Here is a 23,694-nt window from a genome sequence, read left to right on the forward strand (position 1 = left end):
TCGAGCAGCCTGATAATAAGGAATTGCAGTAATCCAGCCTAGAAGTAACAAATGCATGGACTAGTTTTTCTGCATCATTTTTAGACAGGATGTTCCTGATTTTCGCAATATTACGTAGGTGAAAAAAGGCGGTCCTTGAAATTTCAACAACAACAGAGCTTCCATTCAATGAAGTAGGGGACTAGAGGAGGTAAAAATGAGAACATGCCACTTTTGGACTGCATTGATTGAAAAGACTGTGAGCATATATGAATACATATTGCAACAACCTAAATACATAATGTGCAAGTCCTTTTTGGAGTGTCTTAACAGCATCTGAAACTTCCAAAAGTTTCTGAAACAGACCATCAGAGATATGGAAGGGTTTCATGTGGTGGTTCCGAGGGACAGAACTGCAGCTGTTAATATATCTGGACAGCCCATCTATATAAAGTAAATGTGGGAAACACTGTATTTAAAGTTAGGACAAGCTTTAGGCCTGTATGTTTTTTTAAATTACACCTTGCACTTATTTTATTGTCTTTCAACTGTGTGTGTCACGTGACTACCGAACCGTGGCTCAAAAATTGAGGTCTGAACCGAACAGTGAATTTGGAAAATCGCTACACCTCTACCAACTGCATGTATACATGCTTTATCTTACCTTAATGTCGACCAGTCAGTTGGATTTTGCCAGGCAGTGTTTAGCCCACTAGTTAGTTAGATCCTGCTTGATGCCCAGTCTAGAGAAGGAATAGGGCTGTACGGGCAAACCTGAGCATCATGTCATCGGCTCTGTGATGCGAAGGGGAGGGGTTGGGGGGTTGACACTGGACTGTAACATCTGGACCTTCCATCCCAGTGCAGAGAGAGCACACTGGCAGCTGTTCAGCTCTGCGGCTGGGCGTGACATTGATGGTGTTAACTGGCAAAGCACACACACACACACACAAAGTGACAATCCTCCTCTCTCCTTCTGTGGCCTAATTTGCACAGCTGTAACAAACTACCTACATCTAAATGTGTATATGCAGATATCTGTGTATAAACATACACACGGAAGAATGAAGAGAGTGTAAGCTCTCACTTGTGTCTGAGATGTTGGCCACTGGCTGCCAGAGTGGAGTGAGACTGAGCTGAGAGCTGGGCTGAGGTGAGAGATGAACACATATGAAGTAAAGATAATGAAATGTGAACAGTGAGACACCAAGACACTACTTAAGTGCTGCAGGGAGTTGGAAATTTAGAGTGTGGGAGAGCAGTGAAAAGTGAGAGTCCAAGGCAGAAGATGGTTAAATTAAAAAGGCAGAGAGGAGATGGAGAACCGATGAGGCAGTAATAGTCCGATGTTAGTCACCCACTCCGTAGCCCTCTCCTATCCTACTTTCAGCCAGCATTAGCGCCACTCAGCTTAGGCACCCATGGACTGCCTGCCATGGTCTTATTCTCCCAGTAGGCTTCACCTCAGCCTCACCGCGGCGTTGTCGCTAGTGTCACACTTCTATTAACCCTCAGGGAAGGCTTCCCATCGTGCTGCCAGCACTCCCAACACACACTAGACCTTGACGAGTTCTGACATCATCTTGATATTTTCAGTGATGCAGGAGTACAGCAAGCTTTTAGTTGGCAGTCTTGTAACTGAGTTCATCTGAGTACTGCATGGGGTGAGTTTTGGCGCGTACATTGACGCCAAACCACCAGGTCGAATCCTCGGATGACAACTGCCCAGAAAAGCCAAGTGAAGACTCTGTTGACTGTCTGCTGATTTATTATTAGAGGACTTCAGATGTATTGAAAGAGCTACACATGACCGATTGGAATATCTGAACAGCTGTCTAGTGCCACAACTATCACGACATTTGTGGTTTTGAGTAAAATGTCTTGGATTGCCATGAAAAATAACCATGCTGCAGTCAGGATAAATTGTAATAATATAAATGATTCCAAAAATACAAAATCTAGCACCGCCATCCAGTGAATTTGTTGAATACTACTTGATTTATGACCAAATACCTGCAAAACTTGATCATATTCTCATTAGCCGTAGCTGTACTTTGTGTTTAGTGCCAGTTATCAAATGTTAGCATGCTTACATGCCAAACTAAGATGATGTACATGGTAAACATTGCCTTCAAAATACATGCATTATAGAGAGCTCGAGTGAAACTGTAACTTCCGGTGTTAGCTCACATATGATCTGTAACATAACATATTTTATAACAGCAGGACAGAGAAGGGGGGGCAAACGTTGTAAAAATCTTAAGACAGCAGAAATTACAGCTAAGAATTAAAAAAAAATAATAACTTGAATGTGAACTTCAAGGAAATTGATGAAGCCAAGTTACGTTGATGTACCCGTTTCATCACAAGCACTGTGCCCCTGCGTTACATTTTAATGGTAGCTGTAGTTTTTCTGTGCTCACAAAGTAATCATTGTTTAACTTTATTAAAATCTCAATTTATTTTGCTCAACTGCTAATAGCAAGTGATATAATGGACACTGATTTATATTATATGGAATCTGGACAGTAGATCCCAGAAACACAAATGAAAGAAATGTTTACTGAGAGATAGCGTTGTGTTACAGAAGCTAGTGGAACAGAGGCTAGACTGGATGTGATGTCATGATATTGGCTGTCTATAGCATTGTCTTTTCAACTTAGACTTATAGCCAAAAACTTATAGTGCAGAACAAATGGCATTCCCATCAGCCTCAGCTGTACTGTGTTTAGCACTATGTTGCAAATGTTAATGTGCTTATAAACTAAACTGAGACTGTTTACAAGGAATGTGTTACCTGCTAAACATCAGCATGTTAACATTGTCGATGTGAGCATGTTAGCATTTAGCTCAAAGCACCACTTTGACAAACCCAAAACACAGAAGACACCTAGGAGTTTTTCAAAGATCTTGGCCAGTTATTTTGGGAAAACGATAAATGGCTCCCTCTCCTCATTGACGTTTACCTTTTGTATTCTCAGGTGGAGATTGTGACCCATACAGGGCCCCACCGGCGCCTGTGGATGGGCCCCCAGTTTCAGTTTAAGACCATTCACCCTTCAGGTCAGACCACAGTAATCTCCTCCTCGTCCTCAGTCCTTCAATCCCAGGGTCCCACTGATGTCCAGCAGCCCCTGTTGGACTTTGACACAGATGACCTGGACCTACACAGCCTCAGGTACTTTGACACTGTCAAAAATAATACTCACTATGTTATCTGTTTAAATCAGGAAGAGGGTTTACAAGATATACAAACACACTTGTTTTTACAAATTAGGAGGCGGTCACTCTATTTACACAAACTCATCCTGACAAGCATGTATATCCTCATAATCATAGTTTTACACTTAATCACTGAAACAACAATTCAAATCGCCCACTGTGAGTTCCTGGGACCAGGTCCAGGCATCTGAAGCCCTTAGATATGTGTGTTCTTTTTGTGTGTGTAATAATATACATATACTGGATGTGTGCAGGATCCAGCCGGTACGTTCAGAGCCAGTCAGCATGCCCGGCTCGTCACGGCTGGTGCCTGATCGCAGAGGACAGTCCAACATCATGGACTCAGGATCAGGTAGGAAACGTCTTTGGTTTACTCTGCTGTATTTGAATCCCTCCTACCCCCCGCTCTGTGGTAAAATTTTGGTTCTTCCATTTCCTTGTTTTCCCACCGGTTTCATTCAGATGTAGTTCATTCTGCTCGATCTTCTTGACTGAAGTGTCTCTTTGTCTTGATAAATGAAATAGATGTTCCAGTACCAGAAAAAGGGCTTTCCCATATTTGCAACAGTATTTGCCATTTTTTTCTGTCTCAGCCGTGTTCAGTGAAGTGTCAGGGTTACAATAATGTTTGATGAGGCTATGATGAAATAGAATTCAGAAATGTTATTACAAAGTGACTAAAAGTAATAAATGTTGTATCTTGCATTAGCTTTAAATGCTATAACTAGGACTTAACTTACTGTTGGAAAGGAATGCAGACCCAAACAGGTCTATAAATATAATTTTAATATTCATCTACTGTGCATTTTACTGTTTTACTCTAACTGCTGTTACTACAAGATCTCTGGCGACTGCCTGCTGTAGTGTGTTTGATGGTAAAGGGATTCCCTTTGCTGTTGTCTAACACCAGCACAATCCCATTCAAGTGGATTATAAGTAGTCAGTCATTTACACTAGCCATTCAGCAGCTTTGCTTCGTCAAACCATGCAGCCGTGAATGCTGTCCCGTATCACATATACACTGTGATTGTTTGAATAGGCCTGTAAGATCTGCTACATGTCGTCTTTAATCTGGTTACGATGTTGGGCTAATCCAGTCACACACAGATGAGAGGATTTCCTCTAGTCTCAAAGTATAGTGCTGTTAAAGTTAAATGGGTCTTGTGAATGTGTGTGTGGCTTGTGCTTGGTATTTACTTCCAGTGCAGGTGAAGACATCGTCACTTGTTGCGTGACATTGTACCCTGCTGCCTTTTGTTTGATCAAAGAGATAGAGGAGCAATCTGTGGCATTATCTGCTGTCACGTGACAGACTTCAGTCATCTGATCTGCCCTCCCACTGACAGATAGCCACCTCTGGCTTTTTCACTGAGGTGTTGAGAAATGTTTACAGCTTGTCACAAAAGGTGTGCCACAAATATTTAAACATATTCAATAGCGTCTTTTTCTTCTCCATCTTTCTCTGCTCTTCAACACATACCAAGAAGTGCTTGATAAACAGAGAGATATGCTTTGGTATTTACCACATTTTTTCCTTTCAACTGAACAAGAACCAGTTCAGACTATCATCCACCCACTTCCGAAATGAAAGCTATTACAAAGCTTGATTGATTTTTTATTTATTGCACAATTAATTTTGTGTTTTATTGTAATCAGTAAATAAAAAGTTCAAGTTATTATTATACATTTGCCAGTAATTCATTATATTTCCTTATTGGAAATATCATTGTTTAATATATTAATATATATTAATACATATAATATATATTAATACATATTACATATTTAATATATATGTTTAATATCATGTTTAATCATTTGCAATTTCTGGCACACTGCAGACCCCATATTTGTCACCCAAACAAGTAAAATTAGCATTTTCTTATTATTATTAACCTTGGTGATGTGAGACTGACGGAGCAAACTCATTCACCTGTTTCCCCTTCACCTCTGTCTGTAGCCTTGTGTCTGCCCAAAATCATATCTGTGGTTCTTCAGTCTCCAGCCAGTGTCCTCTGTGTTTTCAGTTTCTTTCCTAACTGGTTCAGAGCAGAGAGACAGGACAAAGTCAGGCCGAGGGATGGAGGTGATGCTTATCAGTGTGTGCGCGCTGGGAGGGGTTCAGTGTTGTGTCCTGCCACTGCCATGGCGCCGCCTCTTATCACACATGCACATCACTTTTGTCTCACCCTCTAAAGCCGCCTGTGTGTGGCAGAACTTACTAATATGAGTTTGAAGGTTGATAGCAATTTTTTTTGGATTCACGGCGCATACAATAAATACATCTTTAAACTGACCAGTCCTGAGTGAGATAAATTATTTTCATGTATTTACATTTATGCTAATAAGAATACAAAGAAAGCTGATAACTGACACTAAGTATTTGAGATTGACACATTTATGAGCATGTAGCCCTTCAGACTTAACTGATAAAGACAATGACTTGTTCCAATATTTAATGCCTTCAAATGCATATATTCTTATGTCAGTAAAAATGTTAAATGTTTAGTGATTCCCTTAGTATATCATATATATAAAATGAGCTTAGTGTTATTTGGTTGCCATGATGTAATTATGTCATGTCATCGGCGTTTTGTCTGATGTAATGCATAACAGCTGTTCATTGCATTAAACATACGTGTGTGAATACAATATTTAATCTCGTACACATACACATCAGAAAATCCATTATTTCCGTATTGCAAAATAAATAGTTTATAATAGTTCTTAATATTAATATAGCACTATTTTTTACACTTAAACCTGTGCAACTTTTACTATTTTTACAATATGTAATTCAATTGCATCATATTCATAGTATTAAAGGTGAAAATTGACCTTATCTGGCTTTTAATCCCTTTTAATCCCTTTTAATTCCCTTAGAAATAAAGCGCATGTGTTTTCATATGTAGTGTTTCACATTTCCCATAGGAAATACCTGATAACCGCATGTGCCAAATTTCATGCAAGTCTATCACATGTGAAATTCTGTGTCACAATTACAGATGACAGTTTGACCCTGTGTGTGATGTGTACATTTTGTGACATAAAAGCCTGTGACCGATTCATGTTTTCAAGCCATTTCTGTTAGAATGGAAGTGTTTCTTTCAGAGTGCTCAGGCCCAGTGAGGCCATAAAGCTGCAGTGACTCACTTACAGTCAGTCAGTCTCCCTAGTGTCTGCTCTCATCTTATCTCAGCCCATACACTCTGCTTATCTCTGCCTTCCCTGAGGTGATGGGACGCCATCTGCATTGGACACACGCGCGCACACACGCACACACAGTATGTCTGTATGTTGTACAGTGCTTCCAGTCATGGCTTCTTGACTCAGCATATCTGTCTCTATGGAGAGGACAGAGGAGCCCATCACCAACGATACCGTCTCATTTTCCACCAGCCGCAATATACAGGATCAATGTGTAACTGTTATCAATACCCCCTATCTGCACCCCAAGCCTTGCTGAGAGATATGTGCATGTGTGTAGAGGCGACTTCAATCCCAGCTAGACTACACAGTGGCATTTTGTGGCTTAGTAGGTCATATCAAGGAAGAAAGAAAAGGAGACAGACCTTAAAGAGAGATAACACCACAAGACTGAAAGAAAGAGTATTTAATCTTACCTGTGTGTGTGTGTGTGTGTGTGTGTGTGTGTCCACACTACTGTAATTGTGTTTTGACTCCCTGCCACCAAAACAGGAACTAACAACAAAACCCCCTTCTGTGGCATCAGCCATTTTGTTGTTTTTGTTGTTGTCATCTTCAGTGTGTGTGTGTATGTACGTTCCTGTCTTTGTCGCCACGTCTCTGCCTCAGTGTTTGTCTCCATCTGTGTGTGTGATTTATCTGTGGCGGTGAATCAGTGATAGTGTGTTAGCTGGCGGCAGCGCAGGCAGGACGAGATGGAGCTGGCTTATCACAACATGCTGAAGACATTTTAGAGAGCTAGTGGATTTTGTGTTTGGGTGTTTGTTGGGTGTGGACTGGTTGACACATAACACCAATATAGGATTCTGAACTCTTTTCAGTGAATAGCAGTTTTAGGAATCGTTTTTCATGTAAACTGAGACATATTAATCCAAAACTCCATATCGGCCTACCCAGTTGAACCATGAGGTGTGTATCTGTGGTCGGCCTCCGTGTGTACAGACATGTATGTGTATACTGTATGTTTGCCCTTGTGGCTTCTGTCTTGTGTGTGTGTGTGTGTGTGTCAGTCCATTAGCAGCATCCTGTAAAACACTGAGTTAATCAGTGTGGGATCAGCAGCTATCTGCCATTAGCCACATCCACCCCACATTATCACAGCTCAGTTACCTTCACTGACTCTGTGTTTGAGGATGTGTGTCACTCTGCGTGTGTGTGCTGGGATTCACATAAAAACTAAAAGTCTTAGTAAGGTGGAGTTCCACCATGAACCTCCAGAACAATTTCACTGCTCGTTGTCATAGTTTCACTGAGTGTGTAGAAGTCATCTAGAGGGATGATCAGCATTTTTCTAAGATAAAGTCCTTCCTTCATGTTTTTTGATGGCTGTGGAGAGCACTGTTTAACATGCTGCTCCACAAATCTCCCTTAGGTGTTCAGTTGGGTTGAGATCTGGTGACCGGTGCAGTCCATATTATTTACGTCATTTTCATCAAAACATTCAGTGAGCCCTCGTGCCCAGTGTGGAAGTGCCTGAATTTGTTATTTTTTCCCCTTGAATACTTAAGATGAGAACAAATGTTGTCTTGACGCATTTGCTTTGCAGAACGGGGACGGTCATTCTTGTGATTTTCTACATATTTGCCTCACAATTAAATTTTGGCGTTTTCTCTAACAGCCTTAGTGTTCTTGTATGTGTGTCTCTGTGTGTTTGCGTGTCTTTACTTTTGTATGGGCTAAAACAATTAGATGATTAAATTATAGGTCAATCCACAGAAAATACATTGGCAACAGTGAACTGATTGGTGCCTGTTTATCTTCCGTTGATGAAGTGATTCACCAAGCAAAAATGCCAAACATCCAGTTCTGTTTTACATCAGTGTAAAGTGGATGTACATTTTTCATTAGTTTCTGACGTTTTACAGACTAACGATGAATTGATTCATTGCAAAATAATCAATGGATTAATTTGTAACAAATATAACTTTGAGTTGCCCCAATTCAGGTCTCTTCAGATGTCTTCAGTAATGTAGAAAGCATTAGGATGTTTTGGCTGTTTTACTCAGAGCCAGTATTTGGTTCACATAAGTGTTACTGTTAAGAGTTAAAACTAAAAGTTTAGAATTAAGGTCGGGATAAAGAGTAGTTAGCAAATGAATGCAGTCATTAAAGATGTTTTTTTTTTGACAAGAATATATTAAATCATGATTTGGATAGATCACCTGATTTAAGTCAGTCAAGAAGTAGAAGTCTTAATTTAATCTTTTAACCACAGCAAAGTGAATAGAAACCACTGGCTGCCTTGAAGTTTGAGAAACCATTTTCAAACATCTAAAACACAGCATGCACTTAGAGTTTTAAAGTATACTGGATTGGTAGCCAATGAAGTTAAGCTTGCACAAACACTAGAAGGTTTCAGCCATTCTTTTATGTGATTGTGTGTATCTGTGCGTGCACCTGTTAGTGTCACCAACACAGTGCCCCCTTGTCCCAGTGACCCACCACCTCTTTAATACCATCAGCACCACCCTCAGGCGAGAAGGGGCTTTCCCCAGCATTATTGTTCTCACCGAGACTGGGGGAGAATGAAAGAGAGGGCTCTGAATGACGGAGTAGAAAGATGAGGACAGAGGGTTTGCTTCCCCAACACACACACACACACTCACTCAGACACACACTTTGCCTGCCATCTTTCCCTCCCTCTTCTCTCCTCCCCTTCATACTTGAGCAGCCGTTTAAAAGACTATGCACCTGCGCTGCGGTATTCTGTCTCTCGTTCTTTTTCTAATACACACCCCCCCAGTAACCTATACCCCACAATTACCTCCCAGCCTCATAAAGGGCCCTTGTATTTTTGTGCTATAGTGGCCACACTGACAACAGTGATCGCGCAGGCCAGAAAGATGCCTGGCCATCCGATCTCTTCCTTAAAGACAAATACTCTCATTTCCCGTGACCCCCTCTCCTCACCCTTCCATTCCTCCTCTCCTGATTTTATTTTTATCAATAGGCACCTTTGTCACCTTGCTTCCACTCTGCCCCCCCACCCATCGTGTCCATCGCCTCAGGGTGTGTTTGGTGACCCGTTGGTTGGTGACAGGACATAACAGCAAATCTCTGCAGTCATCGCCGCTCCTTTTTGTTTATGTCATCACCAGCAATCAGGCAAAGGGAACCACTGAGCTGTTATCAGGGAGAGAAAGGGGGGAAAATATATCTGCTGGAAAATCAGAAAGAAACGGAAGCAAAGAGAGGACAAGTGACACATTTAAATATGGTTTACCTGCTGTTCCTGGAATACCTGGAATATCTCATGGTGGTTTGAGATATGGATTTCAGACAGAGAGCGGTTCTCTCTATGGAGATCAGAGAAGAATAAGGACTCACTATCAGGAGATCAGGAGTGTTCCTCTGGAACTCAGAATACCAGGAAATGTTTTGAATTCTCCGGGGAAGTCATGGAATTCAATTTATTGTTCCCAAGGTGAAATTTATTGTAAACTTAAAACACTGCTGCTCGAACACAATGCAACCTATACCAATACACAGTCCCCCTAACATCCACTTACTACACATCCACACATACAAAAGCAAGTATGTGACTACCTGTTTTGGAAAGTGAGTGAATGGCAGGGCCATTTATGTGAGGTTTATGCAACACAGAGTTGATCATGGTAGTTGGCTCAAACAGGACGTGAAGGGGACTATGTTTCATTCCACCTCTCATGTTCTAGTTCTTTGAATCAAATTGGGAGCTTGGATACTAATACAACTTTTGAATGATCAAATCATGCAGGATTTCTTTGCTTTCCTGAAGAAGCATCTATACCTTTCTGGAGCACAGAAAAAGTATTTGTATATATGCAGCCAGGGACTATGCCATTAGCTTATTTGACAGCAGTGTAAGTTTTATATGAATATGACATGAAGGTGCTAATACATGCAGAACACTGACATGATCCTTTAAGTCTTATAAATCTTTATTTTTCCATATTACCTAATGTCCCTAAAGCCCTCAGTTGCACTTAAAAGCACTGATGATTAATGGGATTTTATATGTACGGGCAACGGGTAAACCTGTAGAGATAAAAACATATTACCAGCTTTTGATAGATGCCAGTAACAATCTAGGTGTCTGTAGTGTGCATTGGCTTGTTCCAGCATTTCATTCACGCTATTTCATGTTTACACTAAGTGAAATATTCTAACCCCAGACGTGTTTTTATTCCGGCACCATTCAGTCTTTTAGAAATATTCTTAATGTCCTGGACATCATTTAGCTTAAAACATTTAGTACCACTGGAAGCTCAGTGGTCTTCACCAATTATAAACAAAGCTCTGTGTGCTTGTTTGTCTCCAGTTTGTAACAGCTGGGGCAGCAGGAATTAAACAGTGGAATTGCATGTTTTGTCTGACCAACAGAAAAACCCAAAATACTTCATTTTCAGTGATATAGAAGCTGGTACCAGAAGATGAGGAGACAGATGGTCTTAAATTGTTTTTCCTCTACTTTCCTTTACTCTTTTCCATTTCCCATCTCCACTCCTTGTATCTCTTCTCTAACATCTCTGAAATGTTATCGTTCATTCACTTTTAAGACTTCAGGAAGTGTGTTAGCTTGCATGTGTGAGCGTGTGTGCGTGCGCGTGAGTGTGAGGCTTTGGGGACTACAGGGCGGGAATGGTTTAGCCACATGTCGGGATTTATGGCGAGTGTGTGTGCGTGACTGAGAGAGATCAGGGAGTGACGTGGATTGATATGGGTGAGGGCTGATCAGGTTTTTGTGCTGCTGTTATCCCCCCCCCCTCTCTCTGTCTATGTGTTGAGTTTTTTGTATTGCACACTTGTAATCTGTGAGAGTTGGAATGCCTTCAAGCATTAGTGTTATACAGCAAGTGCATGTGTGTCTGTGCATCCATGTGACTGTGTGTGTGTGACTGTGTGTGTGTGTGTGTGTGTGTGTGTGTGCACAGTGCCAGAGGGCAGTGAAGACTGAGCAGCTGCTCTTTATAGTGACTGAACGAACACCAATGTGTCGGGCATCTGCCACGCGTTCACCCTACTGCCTACCCACTGGAGTGTGTGTGAAAGTGAGAGAAGCTGTGTTGGTGTGTGTTATCATGTCATTCTGTCTCCCAGTGATTTCATAATTGTGTAGCATTTATATTATTATAGAAGAATATAGATCTATGTATTTTGAGTAGTAACTGAGATGAAAACATGATTGTTATGAATGTGTTATTTGTGTGTGTGTGTGTGTGTGTGTGTACCAGCTGCTGAGACAGAGGATCGTGTTGATGTTTCATCTTCTCCAGTGTGAAAACACTCGTGCACACACATGTACGCAGTGGTGTGTCCCAGTGGCGGCCGTTGCTGTTGGGGCCACCCTTTCGTTCCCATGACCTTAATCTGTGGCAGGCGCCCTGCATGGCCAGCCATCCCTCCGTCTGCCTGGCCTTCTACTGCTTGAACTAGAACTAGAATAATGCCAAGACATTTCTGATTATTCTGATGATTTATTTATTATTTTAATAATCGTTTTATAGGTTCAGTATATGTAACTGTAACCTCTTGGGATGATATGTCGAAAGAACTTTGTAACTTGTTTCTCATTATGGGAAAGACATGGAGACAGTGTCCAAGTGTACATTTTATGTTAATTAATCCCGTCCTATCAGATCAGCTGGATATGCAGAACATCTCTGTTACTGTGTAGTTGCAGTGTACCTCAAAGGCAAGCATGTAGTTCAACAAATCTGTGGAATAACACTTCCCATAATAAATGAATATTGACTTGGGTTTAAATAGATCTCCGTTTCTCCAATCAATAAGATTCTGGAAATCAACAACTGCTAATACTCTGCACGACTTCTTTACTGGCAGCATTTATTTAAAGATAACTTTTTGACGTCATAAAAGAACTTTCTCAAAGTAGGTTATTTTAAACCGCTGTACATCCTTCATCCACTCGCACACTCAGGTGTTTTCAATAATTGTACCTGTGTAGACCATTACCCATGGACAGTTTGGATTTTTTGGAAGGCCTGGAGTCTGGACGGTCAGATCCAAATTGATGTGACTTTGACGTCACTCTAGAGCAGCTGTTCCCTGCCAGACGGAGCCGCGGTGAACGAAAAAGCTCCACGAAGGCTACTGTTAAACACATGGCCCTCTTCGTCCTCTACCTTGCTATCATCTGGTCACAAATTCCCTTTCTTACACCTGAAATCTACCGGGTCACATGCTCTCTTCTGAGTTACGTGCATGCTAGTTATGCGAGCGGATGCAGTAGAGTGAGAGAGAGCTGTGGGGCATACACATACAGCAGCAGAAAAAGTAATGCATGTCATGGAAATGACAGAAAGTTGTAAAAGTTGTCATAATTCGGGAGAGATGTGACCCTGGGAGGAAACCAACCGAGGGCATGAAATACGGGAGTCTCCTGTGAAAATCGGGTGGGTTATCAAGTAGGAGCTAACCTCTGTGACGCCTTGTACGACAGCGTGTGCATGTGACGTTGTTTCTGCACATGCGGGTCACTTTCAGGCCGTGGATATTATACACTGGAGTCTGAAATGGGCCACATTTAAACAATAATATGAACTGTCAAACAAAAAAAATCGGATAAACCGGAATTGAGCATTAAGGCCTGCAGTGTGAACGTAGCTTAGTGTTTCCTTAGTGTTTCAACATGTTCCATGTTCCATCACCCTGTTTTTTTATATTTCTTTTCTCCATCTCTCCGTCCACACAAAATCACCACTGACGAACACAACACATTGTGATCAGGAGTGACACATCTTTCTCTCTTTTCATTCTCCTTTTCATCTTACCACGTGTTCCTCTTTCTTTTTCCTACTTTCCAACCCACTCCCTCTTCACTTTCCTCTCCCCCTCTCTCTGATGCTAACCCTCCCTGACAGTGTCTCCATGCTGTCGCATGCTAATCTACCTCTGAGAGGTGTTAAAGCACTTCCACGCTCACACACATGCACACACACGCGCACACACACACACACACACACACACACACACACACACACACACACACACACACACTAGATCCCGTAAGTTATCGATCTGCCGTCCCGCTCACTCTAATGGGATTTTTTACACCTAAGCATCAGGAACGGCTAATGCATCGCTTCACATCTCATGCAGTCACGCACACACACATACACACAGACTCATACACAGAGATAACTACGGAAAGCAGTTGAGTCTTGCTGGCAAGTGTGGTAAAAAATGAATAGAGGATGGAAGAGGAGAATGCACTCAACAGCATATGCATCTGACTCTCTCAGCATCTGACTCATGTCACAGATGTTCAGACTATCATTACAGCACACACGCACGCACACACACACACACACACACACACACACAGCAATTTGGTGAGTGTGAAATGATGAATCTCTCTTTGTTTCCCACAAACATTGTGTTTGTGGGAAAAATGTATCCTACAGAGGATTTGCAGGTCCTCTACTCGCCACAGCAAATACTAGCTTCTGGTAAACATGTTAGCTAAGTTTGTTAATCAGATCATCCGTTATCCACAACTCATAAGTAGCTGCTACTAAATCAAAAATAAAAACATCACAGAATTACCCTTGGGTCTCAGTTTCATTCAATTCATGAAGTTAGCTAGATAATCATTCTAAGCTAAACATGTACAGTAACCCCCCAGATAATATCAGTATCATATACTGTTCATACATATATACTGTGTATATATACTGTTTAAATAAACAGATTCTGCAGGATGATCTAGTGCAGAGCTTGACAGAATGCTGTTCTCACATTCATCTGCTGAAGGAGGGAAGTTTCTCTGAGCTCACCTTAAATCTCAGTTTAACACCTGGGCATACCAGCAGGATTTGTGACATCACAACTAGTTTGGAGCCAGTCATGGTCCAGTATGCAGCAGCTTATATTTCCAACACACACACTCAGCGAATGGACTTTTCAGTAGAGTAGGAGACATCTTGTGTCCAGCTGTTAAAATTTGAAATGAAAAGTATATGCGTATTTATAAATTCTGGATATTTCAATTAGGGGGAATAAGTATACATTGCCTTCCAAAGGTATGGGAACAGCAAAAGTCTTTTTAGTTTTGCAATACATTAAATACACTTTGGTGTGAGATCAAAAGGTGTATATGAAATAAGAGATCAGAATGTCAGTTATTTAATGCTTAAATGTTTTACAGTTTGAGAACATTGCACCTTTTGTCTCAACCACATCATGTTTTAGGTGAGAAAACGTAGTATGGGCACTAGGGCTGCAATAAATTAGACGACGTAATCGACGACATCGACTATAAAAATTCAATGACGTGAAATTTCATTGTGGACGCGTCGTTACAGAGATGCTGTTTAAGGGAGAGATAGCAATCTTCTTATTAAGACTATTTCTGGTTGTTCGTTTGTCCTCTTTAATTTTAATTAATTGGTGCTTTTCAGATTCATACACATGAACAAAACAATTGGCTCATTTCACCATTGACAAGCCTGGGTACTGACTCTCTGCACTTGGGTCAAACGCTATATATGCAACCGATTGTGGACTGTGTTTAAAGTCACGTGTCATGTTTAATCATGGACACATGCTTCAACATGTTCCAGCTTGCTGAATTATATATTGAAGCGTGTAAGCTGTTCTTTCTTCAACAAAAGGAGGTCTTCAGTGGATGCTGTTTCAGGAGCTTTTGGAGAAACTGATTTTATTTATTTTTTGGTTTTTTTATTTTATTTTTTTGCAGAAGAAATATTTAACGTACAGACATTAATGCCTGCTCTAAATATTTAATGTCAGTTGCTTCAGCTGTAAAACAAAAAACTCACTGTTGGCTTTCTAACAACCTCCTCCTTCTTCAGACCTTCTGTCTTTATCTTCATTGCCTTTTTCCTTCCTTTTGTTTTTCTTGGTGTCACCTCGGGGCTGACCAGGTGGAGGCCTACTGCAGGCTCATTTCCTCAGCAGGTGTGTGTGTGTGTGTGTGTGTGTGTGTGTGTGTGTGCGCGTCATTCTCGTCTGTGCGTGCGTGCATGCGTGTAGTGAAGTGTGTGTGGGAGTGCACGTGTATGTAGATACTATCTGCTCACCTGCTCCCACCAAGCCACAGAAGCAGCCATTGTGTGTTGATGCTGGCCAACTAAAAGACCAACCCCCTCCAGGTGACAACAGGTGTGTGTGTGTGTGTGTGTGTGTGTGTGTGTGTGTATATAGAAGGATAATATCAAGGAGGATATTGTTTGTGCCATGGTGGGGGGAGATGGAGGGAGAGGGGAAGAGGTTACAGCCTTTCTCTCCTCACCTGGAAATTATGTCCTGCCGCCATTTTACTGGAGTGTGTTTCCAATCACTGCAGGAACGTGAGAAATGTCCGCTTGGGAATTCCTCCCCAACTTCCTGTCTGTCTGTCTGTGTGTGTGTGTGTGTGTGTGTGTGTGTGTGTGTGTGTGTGTGAGAGAGAGAGAGAGAGAGAGAGTCTGTGTTTAATTGTGGATGTGCATCAAAAGTGGCACTGTCGAGTTTCCTTTACTCATCTTTTTCTTCTTTCCTGCTTGTTAAAGGGTCACTTCATGCAAATGAAATCAGATTTCTACCTCCACCCTAATACTGTGGAGCAGAATGTGTACTTGTGCTGCTCACGGCATTGGAAAAAATAACACTTGGAAAACAACAGCCTGTCAGAGAAACTGTCCCTATTATTCCTCATAATCCACCGAACACTGTGTGAACAGGTTCAACTAGAAATTTATTTTTATTTTTTTTACCTACACAAATTCTTTCTCCTCCGTTGCATTTGGGTGGTGGACAGATTCCTTAAAACCTGGGCAGTTGTACCAGAACTATCTGCAGAGTTGATGTGAAAATGCCAGTCTGTTAAATGTTTTACATTTTCAAAATTGGTTTGTTCATTTTGCTTCAAGTGATACAAATGCATGTATTTTATGCCACTTTACTGAGGACTGCTACTCAGCCAGTGAAGACAGGTTAATAAAGTGTCAACTAAAAATTACTCAAGTGACATCAGTAGACTAATCTCGATTTGGACTTCGACAAATTTATTGTAGAGAGAATGTGACAAACTGGGGCACGGAGTTTACAAACTTAGACACCATTTTAAAAGTTGCAATGGAATTGCATTGTGATGGGGGAGTAGGACCGAGTGTTTTTGTAGCTGAGCTTATTACACATATTAAGGCCTAAAAGTCAGGTAATCCTTTCCTCTTCTGTATCAGTTTTGACAAATCTTTTATTTTTTTTATCCGTCTCTCAAGTCAATGAAATTTTGAAATAGCAATATTAAACTGCTGGAGGACTCCTTTAAGCAACAAGTTAAAGTGAAGGTCGGTTATTGTCTATTTAAAGTATATAAGGGGCAAAGGAATCTTAAAGATATTGAGCAATGTGATGCTATTATGTAATTATCATTTTAGGTATTGTGTTTCAGACATTCTTGATTTTAGAAAGTGTATCATTACATTCTTATGAAAACCCTATTGACACCATGCTTTTTTTCTTTTCTTTTAAATAAATTCATAAATTATACTTGTACTGTAGTTAAACTACACTAGTTTTTAATTGTAGGTCACTGTGCTGTTTTGCCAGTAATTGTTTTGTTTCACAGTTTCCATTTGAGTAGGGTATTTGGTTCTGTTTTCCCGTAATGCATCTTTCATTTGCACTTTCTGTCCAAATATATTGCAGATGGGTTTTCTGACTCACTAGTTGTTTTAAGAAGAGACAGAAAAACATAGCAAAGATGGGAAAGAGGCCATGAAGAGAGAGTTCTTCAGCAAAACAATCATCATCTGCACAGAAAGAAGTTGTGAAGGAGAAGAGATTGAGAGGCTGGGACAGGAAACACACACCTTTGTCTCTCTTACGCAGACACAAACACACATTTAGACACAGGCTTGGACTCACTGATGTGTAGCAGTAGTGGCAGCACTAGCTCACGTTAGCATGTTGTGGCTGCAGAGCCTTGCATCTTTTGCTGAAGATCATTGGCAGAGGCAAAGTGACAGCTTTCTTAGACAGAGCTGCTTCCCCTTGTCCTTTTCTTGCTGTTTCTCTAGTTTGTGTTGCATGTTTAGACAGCGGGGGGGGGGGTCTGATAGTTTTGCAGAGTGGCCAGACTGAGCAGGTAGCTCAGTGCATTTGATAGACTGTCTCTTGCCATTTTGTCTGTGCTGCAACTTTTATTTGCTTTAGCTGCCCGCTGCTATATTTCCCCTCTTATCCCCTACTTGCTCTCTTGTTTTTTTTTAAGCCTTTGTCGTCAGCCGTCCGCTGCTCCTGGTTCACTCCCTCTTCTACTTATTCCCCCATCTCAATCCCTGTAAGTCTCTCCATTGCCGTTATCGGCAGCACAGGAAGCTGTTGTTTCCATCTATCTGATGACAAGAGGAAAGACTCCAGATGTGAACCCCTCTCTCCGTCCCTCCCTCTCTCTGTCTCTTTTTCCTCCTTTCTTTTCATTAGCCTTCTTTCCCCAGTCAGAGATCACTGTCTCAGGACCATAGCCTGTGTAGTCTAGACATGAAGCTTGATGGTTTGAACCAAATTCTGGCACCAGTTCTGCCCTGTTATTAAAGATTAGATCTGCCCCCGTCAGCTTGATTGATAATGTAGTTGTGGTATCCTTGGTTGCAATGCAGAGTTTGTGTCCAGTGGTCTAAATATGGTTTCAGCAGCTGATATGTGTAAAATTAAGGGAAGCAGACAAACCTTTTGCATTTGCACAGTATTCACAGCTTAATAATGTTCGAGTGTCTAAAATCTTCTCGTTAAAAAAACATATAGCCCTATCTCACTTAAAGGGTAAAGTAAAAGTAAAAAAAAAAAGAAAATAGTATAGGTTCCTCACATATGGGAAAACGGTCACGTCACTGTAATAAAGTCTGACAAGGCAAGAAACATGAGCAGTCAGACAATCGGCCAGGTTGTAAACAACAGTTTACCCAAATTAACTTGCACTCTATTTTACCAAAGGTCAGCGCACCCAAAATGTCAGTAATAATCCCTCATTGCACAAGAAAACTTGTTGAAAGTTGAAACAGGAATTTGGTTTGTTAACTTTGCGTTGAGAGATGATGGAAACCCCTTCATCTCATGTCAGTTCCCACCGGTCATTTTGGCCGGTGGGCGTCATGTGACGTCCGACTTTGGCCACTGCGTTTGGAACACCTCGCAGCCCTATCGTTCCTGGGAGCTTGATAAACTGCTATGGGCATATACACTGGGCAATCGAGGTAATTGTTCAATTAGTTATAAACTAGAGGAAGGGAGCATCTTGCATAATACAACCCAAAAGAATCAGAAAATCTTTAAATCTGACTTTTTACCTTTTACCACCCAGTGGTTCTCCTGCAGGATGGAAGCATGTGGAACTTTCACTAGTACTTTGCCATCAATATAAACATGTAATACATGTAGCAATAGATGAGGTTCTTGTCTTTTCACTCATTGTTGTCATTTTAAAAAAGAACACCTGATATAATATACAGCAGAGAGGAGATTCTCCCCCAAGAAAATTTGAAGGTTTTTGATTTGATTATGATAACCCCCCTAAAGCTTAAAGACCAAACTTGCTATAGTTAAATTGTTATTTTATTAAATATTATTTAAAAATTAGCCTATAGCTTAGACCCTGGGCTCCCAACTCCAGACCTCCAGGCACCCCTGACTGCCCATTTTCCCGTTCTCTCTGCACAGCTGAACCAGCTGATGATCAAGCCCTGACCCAATTGTAAGCGCTGGTGAGTCGCATCAGGTTTGTTCAAAACTAACTTCCATTATTTTCCTTCGACTCAGGGCCAATTAAAGGACGGTGATGGCAGCAGTGTGTATGGTAGAACACCAAAACACTTGCATGTTATGGATTCACAGTGTATGGAAAATGAACATGTATAACACAGGCGACAGTCTTGCTGAATTTTATTTTTATTTTTTTTCGCTAACCACAGAGCTAGTTAGTCTGTTAGACTAGACCCGCCACTGTGACAGGCTGACCAGTAGATGATTCACTCTCATCTGCAATATTATGTACTGCTTTCTACGTGTAGGTCTAGTATACTCACTAGTCAACTAATTTATTTCTCATTTAGTGAGATTTACACCATTTTACCGGTGCCTGCAGTGATCGGTTTAAGCCAACTTTTGGCTGGCTAAATGACAAAAGTTCACTTATCGAGAGAGCTCGGCTGCTGGTTAATTATGCTAGCTAAGTAGTTTATAGCTAAGAGTCGCAATCTTTAAAATGGTAGATATATATGCCCTTTGTTTTCTCAGGTGCTGTACAATGTCTGATATTGTTTGTTATGTTTGGCCACTCACCATCTTTTATCAGCGCACAAAGAGCTTAGGTCAGATAGAGCTTCTGTGTAGACTCGTTGAAGATGCACTCACCTTCCCGTGTAGTGGGTGCTGGGAATCTGTAAACAGAATGCAAAATGTTTTGTTTTCCCGACAAACTTTTTAACAGTGCTGTGATGTACAGGCAGGACAGGAACACTTTCCACCACCCAAAATTTCTTACTGAAATCCCAGTGAAAACTATGAAAAGAAGAAGAATACGTGTGTATTGATTTCCACTGCCTGCGTGCATTTTTTTAGAATTATGTACAGCCCCATGTTGACGCACTTAGTGTAGCATTACCTTTAGATATTTGGTCTAGTTTCCTTGTAGACACGTCTTTAGTTGTATACCTGTGTAAAAGTGAATTCAGACTTCACCAGAATGCAGGGCAAAATGAACTGCAGCGTAACTTTACCCACCAGCACCCTGATGAGCGTGGATAACATTACTGAAAGTCAAGCTGGAGACCATGATTGTGTGTGTTTATGTGTGTGACTATGCGTGTATACAGTGCTTGAGATTGAGTTAAAATGCAAGAGAAGTATTTGGTCAAGGCCGGAAATGTATTCAGAAGCATAACACGTACCGAGAGAACCCACTGCACACTAAACACACCAAACATGTGTTTCTAATGAAAGCAGTGTATGGGAGAGCTGGTCAGCCATACAGTATGAGGTCATCCGGTTGGGTGTATGCGTGTGTGTGTCTATATGCATGTTGTTGTGAGTGTAGTGCACTGAATTATCATCTCACTATATATACCTGGGGGAGTGGAGACACACTTACAGCCTGCATTTAAGGCTTTTAGTTAGTGTGTGTGTGTGTGCGCGCATCTGTGGGTGGAGGGGTGGCATGCTGTCAGCCACTAGGCTTACAAACACACTTAATACAATTAGAGACAAGTAAGGGAGACAGGCGGCACCTCAGAAGGTACGCTGTCTGGTGTATGTATGTCTGTGCCTGTCTCTGTGTGTTTGATGGGGATGTTGTCACTGGCAGCTAGTCGTGGCATTTCCACGCCTGGCTTCCACTGTAGCATTTCCATTTCTCCCTCCGGTACCCCCCACAAACACACATACACCCCACCACCACCATTGCTGTCTTCCTCTTCTTGTAATTGGGGCTTTCCCTTATAATTAGTCCCCCCCCAAGCACCTTTTCCCCCCATGGCAGTGGCGCTTCCCCCCGAGGCACAGGGAGTGGGAGGTTAGCTTAGCATTACAGCTAACTAGGCTTTGGAGCCTCAGAGCAGGCCCTGGCGCCGGCCAGCCACATCCCCACTGGTCAGTCTTGCACTAATCCAATAAATGAGCTGTGCGGGAGGGCAAGTGTCACACTCTCTGCACACACACACTCTCACATACACACAAACAGCAGATACACACTTAGAGGTCCAAAGTTGTGACAAGCTGCTGCTAATTGTGTTCTGTCTGTCCCCGTCTCCTCCTCCTTAGGGCTCAGAGAAATTCCTCAACCAGTGGGTTGAACTCAAGTGTGTGTGTGTGTGTGTGTGTGTGTGTGTGTGTGTGTGTGTGTGCGTATGCGTGTGTGTTTTCTCATTTGTTCTCCCCTGCTCTCTGTTTTGTTTGTAGTCTAGCATTCTCTGGTTGACATCTTTTGTTTTTTCACTCTGTTATTACTTGAAAATACAAACAATAAAAAAATATTCAGTGTTCAAACAACATGTGCAAGATTTTAATAATCAGTTTTAATGCTCAAGTAGGCATACATCAAACCTTTAAAACCCATTATTAGCCAGCAGGCCCTGTCTGATCCTTTCCCAAAAGAACCCCCACACTTTTCAAATAACTCTGATAACCAACCCCGCCCTTACAAAATATATGTATATGCTACTAATTTCCTATGCCGGATATGTTCAGGGGGAAGCCTAATTGGTGCCTGGATTATACTTACTAGCACAGTATTTTCCAATCAAGGAACTGTGGCATCCTGATACTTCACCAAAGTCTTAGTGAAGAGGATTTTGACATTGCAGACTGGGGTTACATCCCAAAGTCCAAGTGAACACTTCCTGTCTTTTGCTTCAAGTCAGGGTTGACTTTATCCACATATATTTGTTTTCCACTGACAGTGAACTTTATGCAAATAACTTTGATACGGACACTTTGCATTGGCCTCTAAACACTCTCTTGTGATGTCAATTAAAAAAAATTTATAAAGGGAGACATTACGTTTCCTACAAAACAAATGTATTAGTGCAAGTCAGTTGTATAAAAACACATCATTTAGGAGCCGAGGTGGGGTCACATGTTGTTGTTTGTTTCCTCTCTTGAATTTTGCTAACAAAACATCGGGCTGTTGCTTTTCTAACCTCTTGTAAAATCGCTATACAAATAAATGTTTTCCCAGTCAGTGTAGAAACATTTGTCAACCTTTGACCTAATTAATTTTTCTGTAGTCATGCTGTTGTGCCCGCCTAAAAGGCATTTTCTCAGTTCAGCTCTCTTTTGGGTTTAGTGGTCTGTCAGAATGCAGGAACACATCCTTCACTAAGTAATAGCCGGTAAGTTGTGTACCACGCTAGGTGTGATGCAGGTCATGTGATGAGTTAATGTGGACCATCACATTTACTGCACTAATGTTAGGCCCTCTAGGATGCATGCCAGTGTTGTAGACATTTGTAACAGATGTACTCCAGCAGAGATAACACATGTGCCTTTTTGGAGTTTATAGCAGTCAGGTGCTCTAACCCTTACTATAACTCTATGAAAACAAAAAAGACAAATGTCAGTTTTGTATAATTACTAGCAAGTTCTAATGGATGTGTTGTTTTGATTCTGCTCTTAATCTTCGCTGTGTTTGAAAAATCTAATGTAGTGGGGCTTTTTTTTTTAGAAATCTAAAAAATATCTAAAAATGTAATCCAGTTCATTTGGATGAAATGTCACTACAGATGGGCCCCTCATGAATATGATAAAATAAAATGTGTTTCATATACCTGGAATATCAACTTAAGCATTCATTCTGCATACAAAGACTTTACATCAAACTGAACGTCATCATATACAAATAGTGTTTGCGTGTCAATGCACCAGACTAACAGCTTGGACACCCTGCACCATGCGCATCTTCCCACTGGAGGCTTACCGTTGTCTTCCAGGTCAAACTTGACAAAAGGCTGGAAACAGCCACAGTTATCAAAAGCTGATGGCAAAATCATTTCCACCATATTTAAACCCTTAAAGAGGAAACCTTTGACCGAAGAATCAACATCCTCTTCACCGCAGGAAGCAGCAGGCTTTATGGGAAATGTGGACTTAATTTACTGAAACACTGGCACTAACAATACCACTGGCACGAGATAGAGGCTGCCAATCTCATCAACCACACCGCATTTGTTTCCTGAAATTAGGTAGCGCACAATTCATTTGTCAGTGACATATTAATGTTTCATGCCTCACATAGCACCTTTTAAACAACAGCCATTGGAAACAAACAACAAATAAAATCACTCTTAGCAATTTAAATAGTTTGGAGTCAGTCTAGAGCGGTGCCTGGACCAGAGCGGCATAATCGCTGGGTGCACATGTCATTAATGCCTTTTGAGGGGTGTTTGTACTGCTGCAGTGATGCAACTAAAGCGGAGTGCATCTCAACCAAATAGATTCTTTGGTTTCAGCTGATTTCTGTGCTGAGTTGGAATTGGATGTGGAAATAACATGTCCCCGGCTTCAACATTAGCCATTTCATAAGAATTATTGCCTTATAATCTAAATCTTTTGCTTTTTTATCGTTTTATTAACGCACACTAAATGAAGCATTTTTGTAGAACAGCAGCTGCTTTGTACAATGTCTGATAAACAAATATGACCTAATGAAGCAGCACGCAGTTCAAGTCTTCTTCTGCAAATCAGGAACACATGGTAGACACACGAACACATGCGCACACAAACACACACCCATGTAAGTACGCACCGATGACACACAAGCCAGCAAGAACACAGATTCTCAGGCTT

General features: G+C 41.3%; 1 protein-coding gene across 1 annotated transcript in view; it reads left to right on the forward strand.

Moving 5' to 3' along the window:
- The window catches only part of LOC123986015 (BCAS3 microtubule associated cell migration factor-like), a 290,707-nt gene that overhangs the window by 102,038 nt on the left and 164,975 nt on the right, over positions 1-23,694 (forward strand). The window contains exons 13-14 of the mRNA XM_046074065.1: positions 2,961-3,157; positions 3,456-3,553. Coding sequence (XP_045930021.1) covers positions 2,961-3,157; positions 3,456-3,553 — 295 coding nt within the window. The remainder of the gene's footprint in view (positions 1-2,960; positions 3,158-3,455; positions 3,554-23,694) is intronic.

This window comes from Micropterus dolomieu, linkage group LG17 (assembly GCF_021292245.1).
Source record: "Micropterus dolomieu isolate WLL.071019.BEF.003 ecotype Adirondacks linkage group LG17, ASM2129224v1, whole genome shotgun sequence".
In the NCBI taxonomy this organism is placed as follows: Eukaryota; Metazoa; Chordata; class Actinopteri; order Centrarchiformes; family Centrarchidae; genus Micropterus; species Micropterus dolomieu.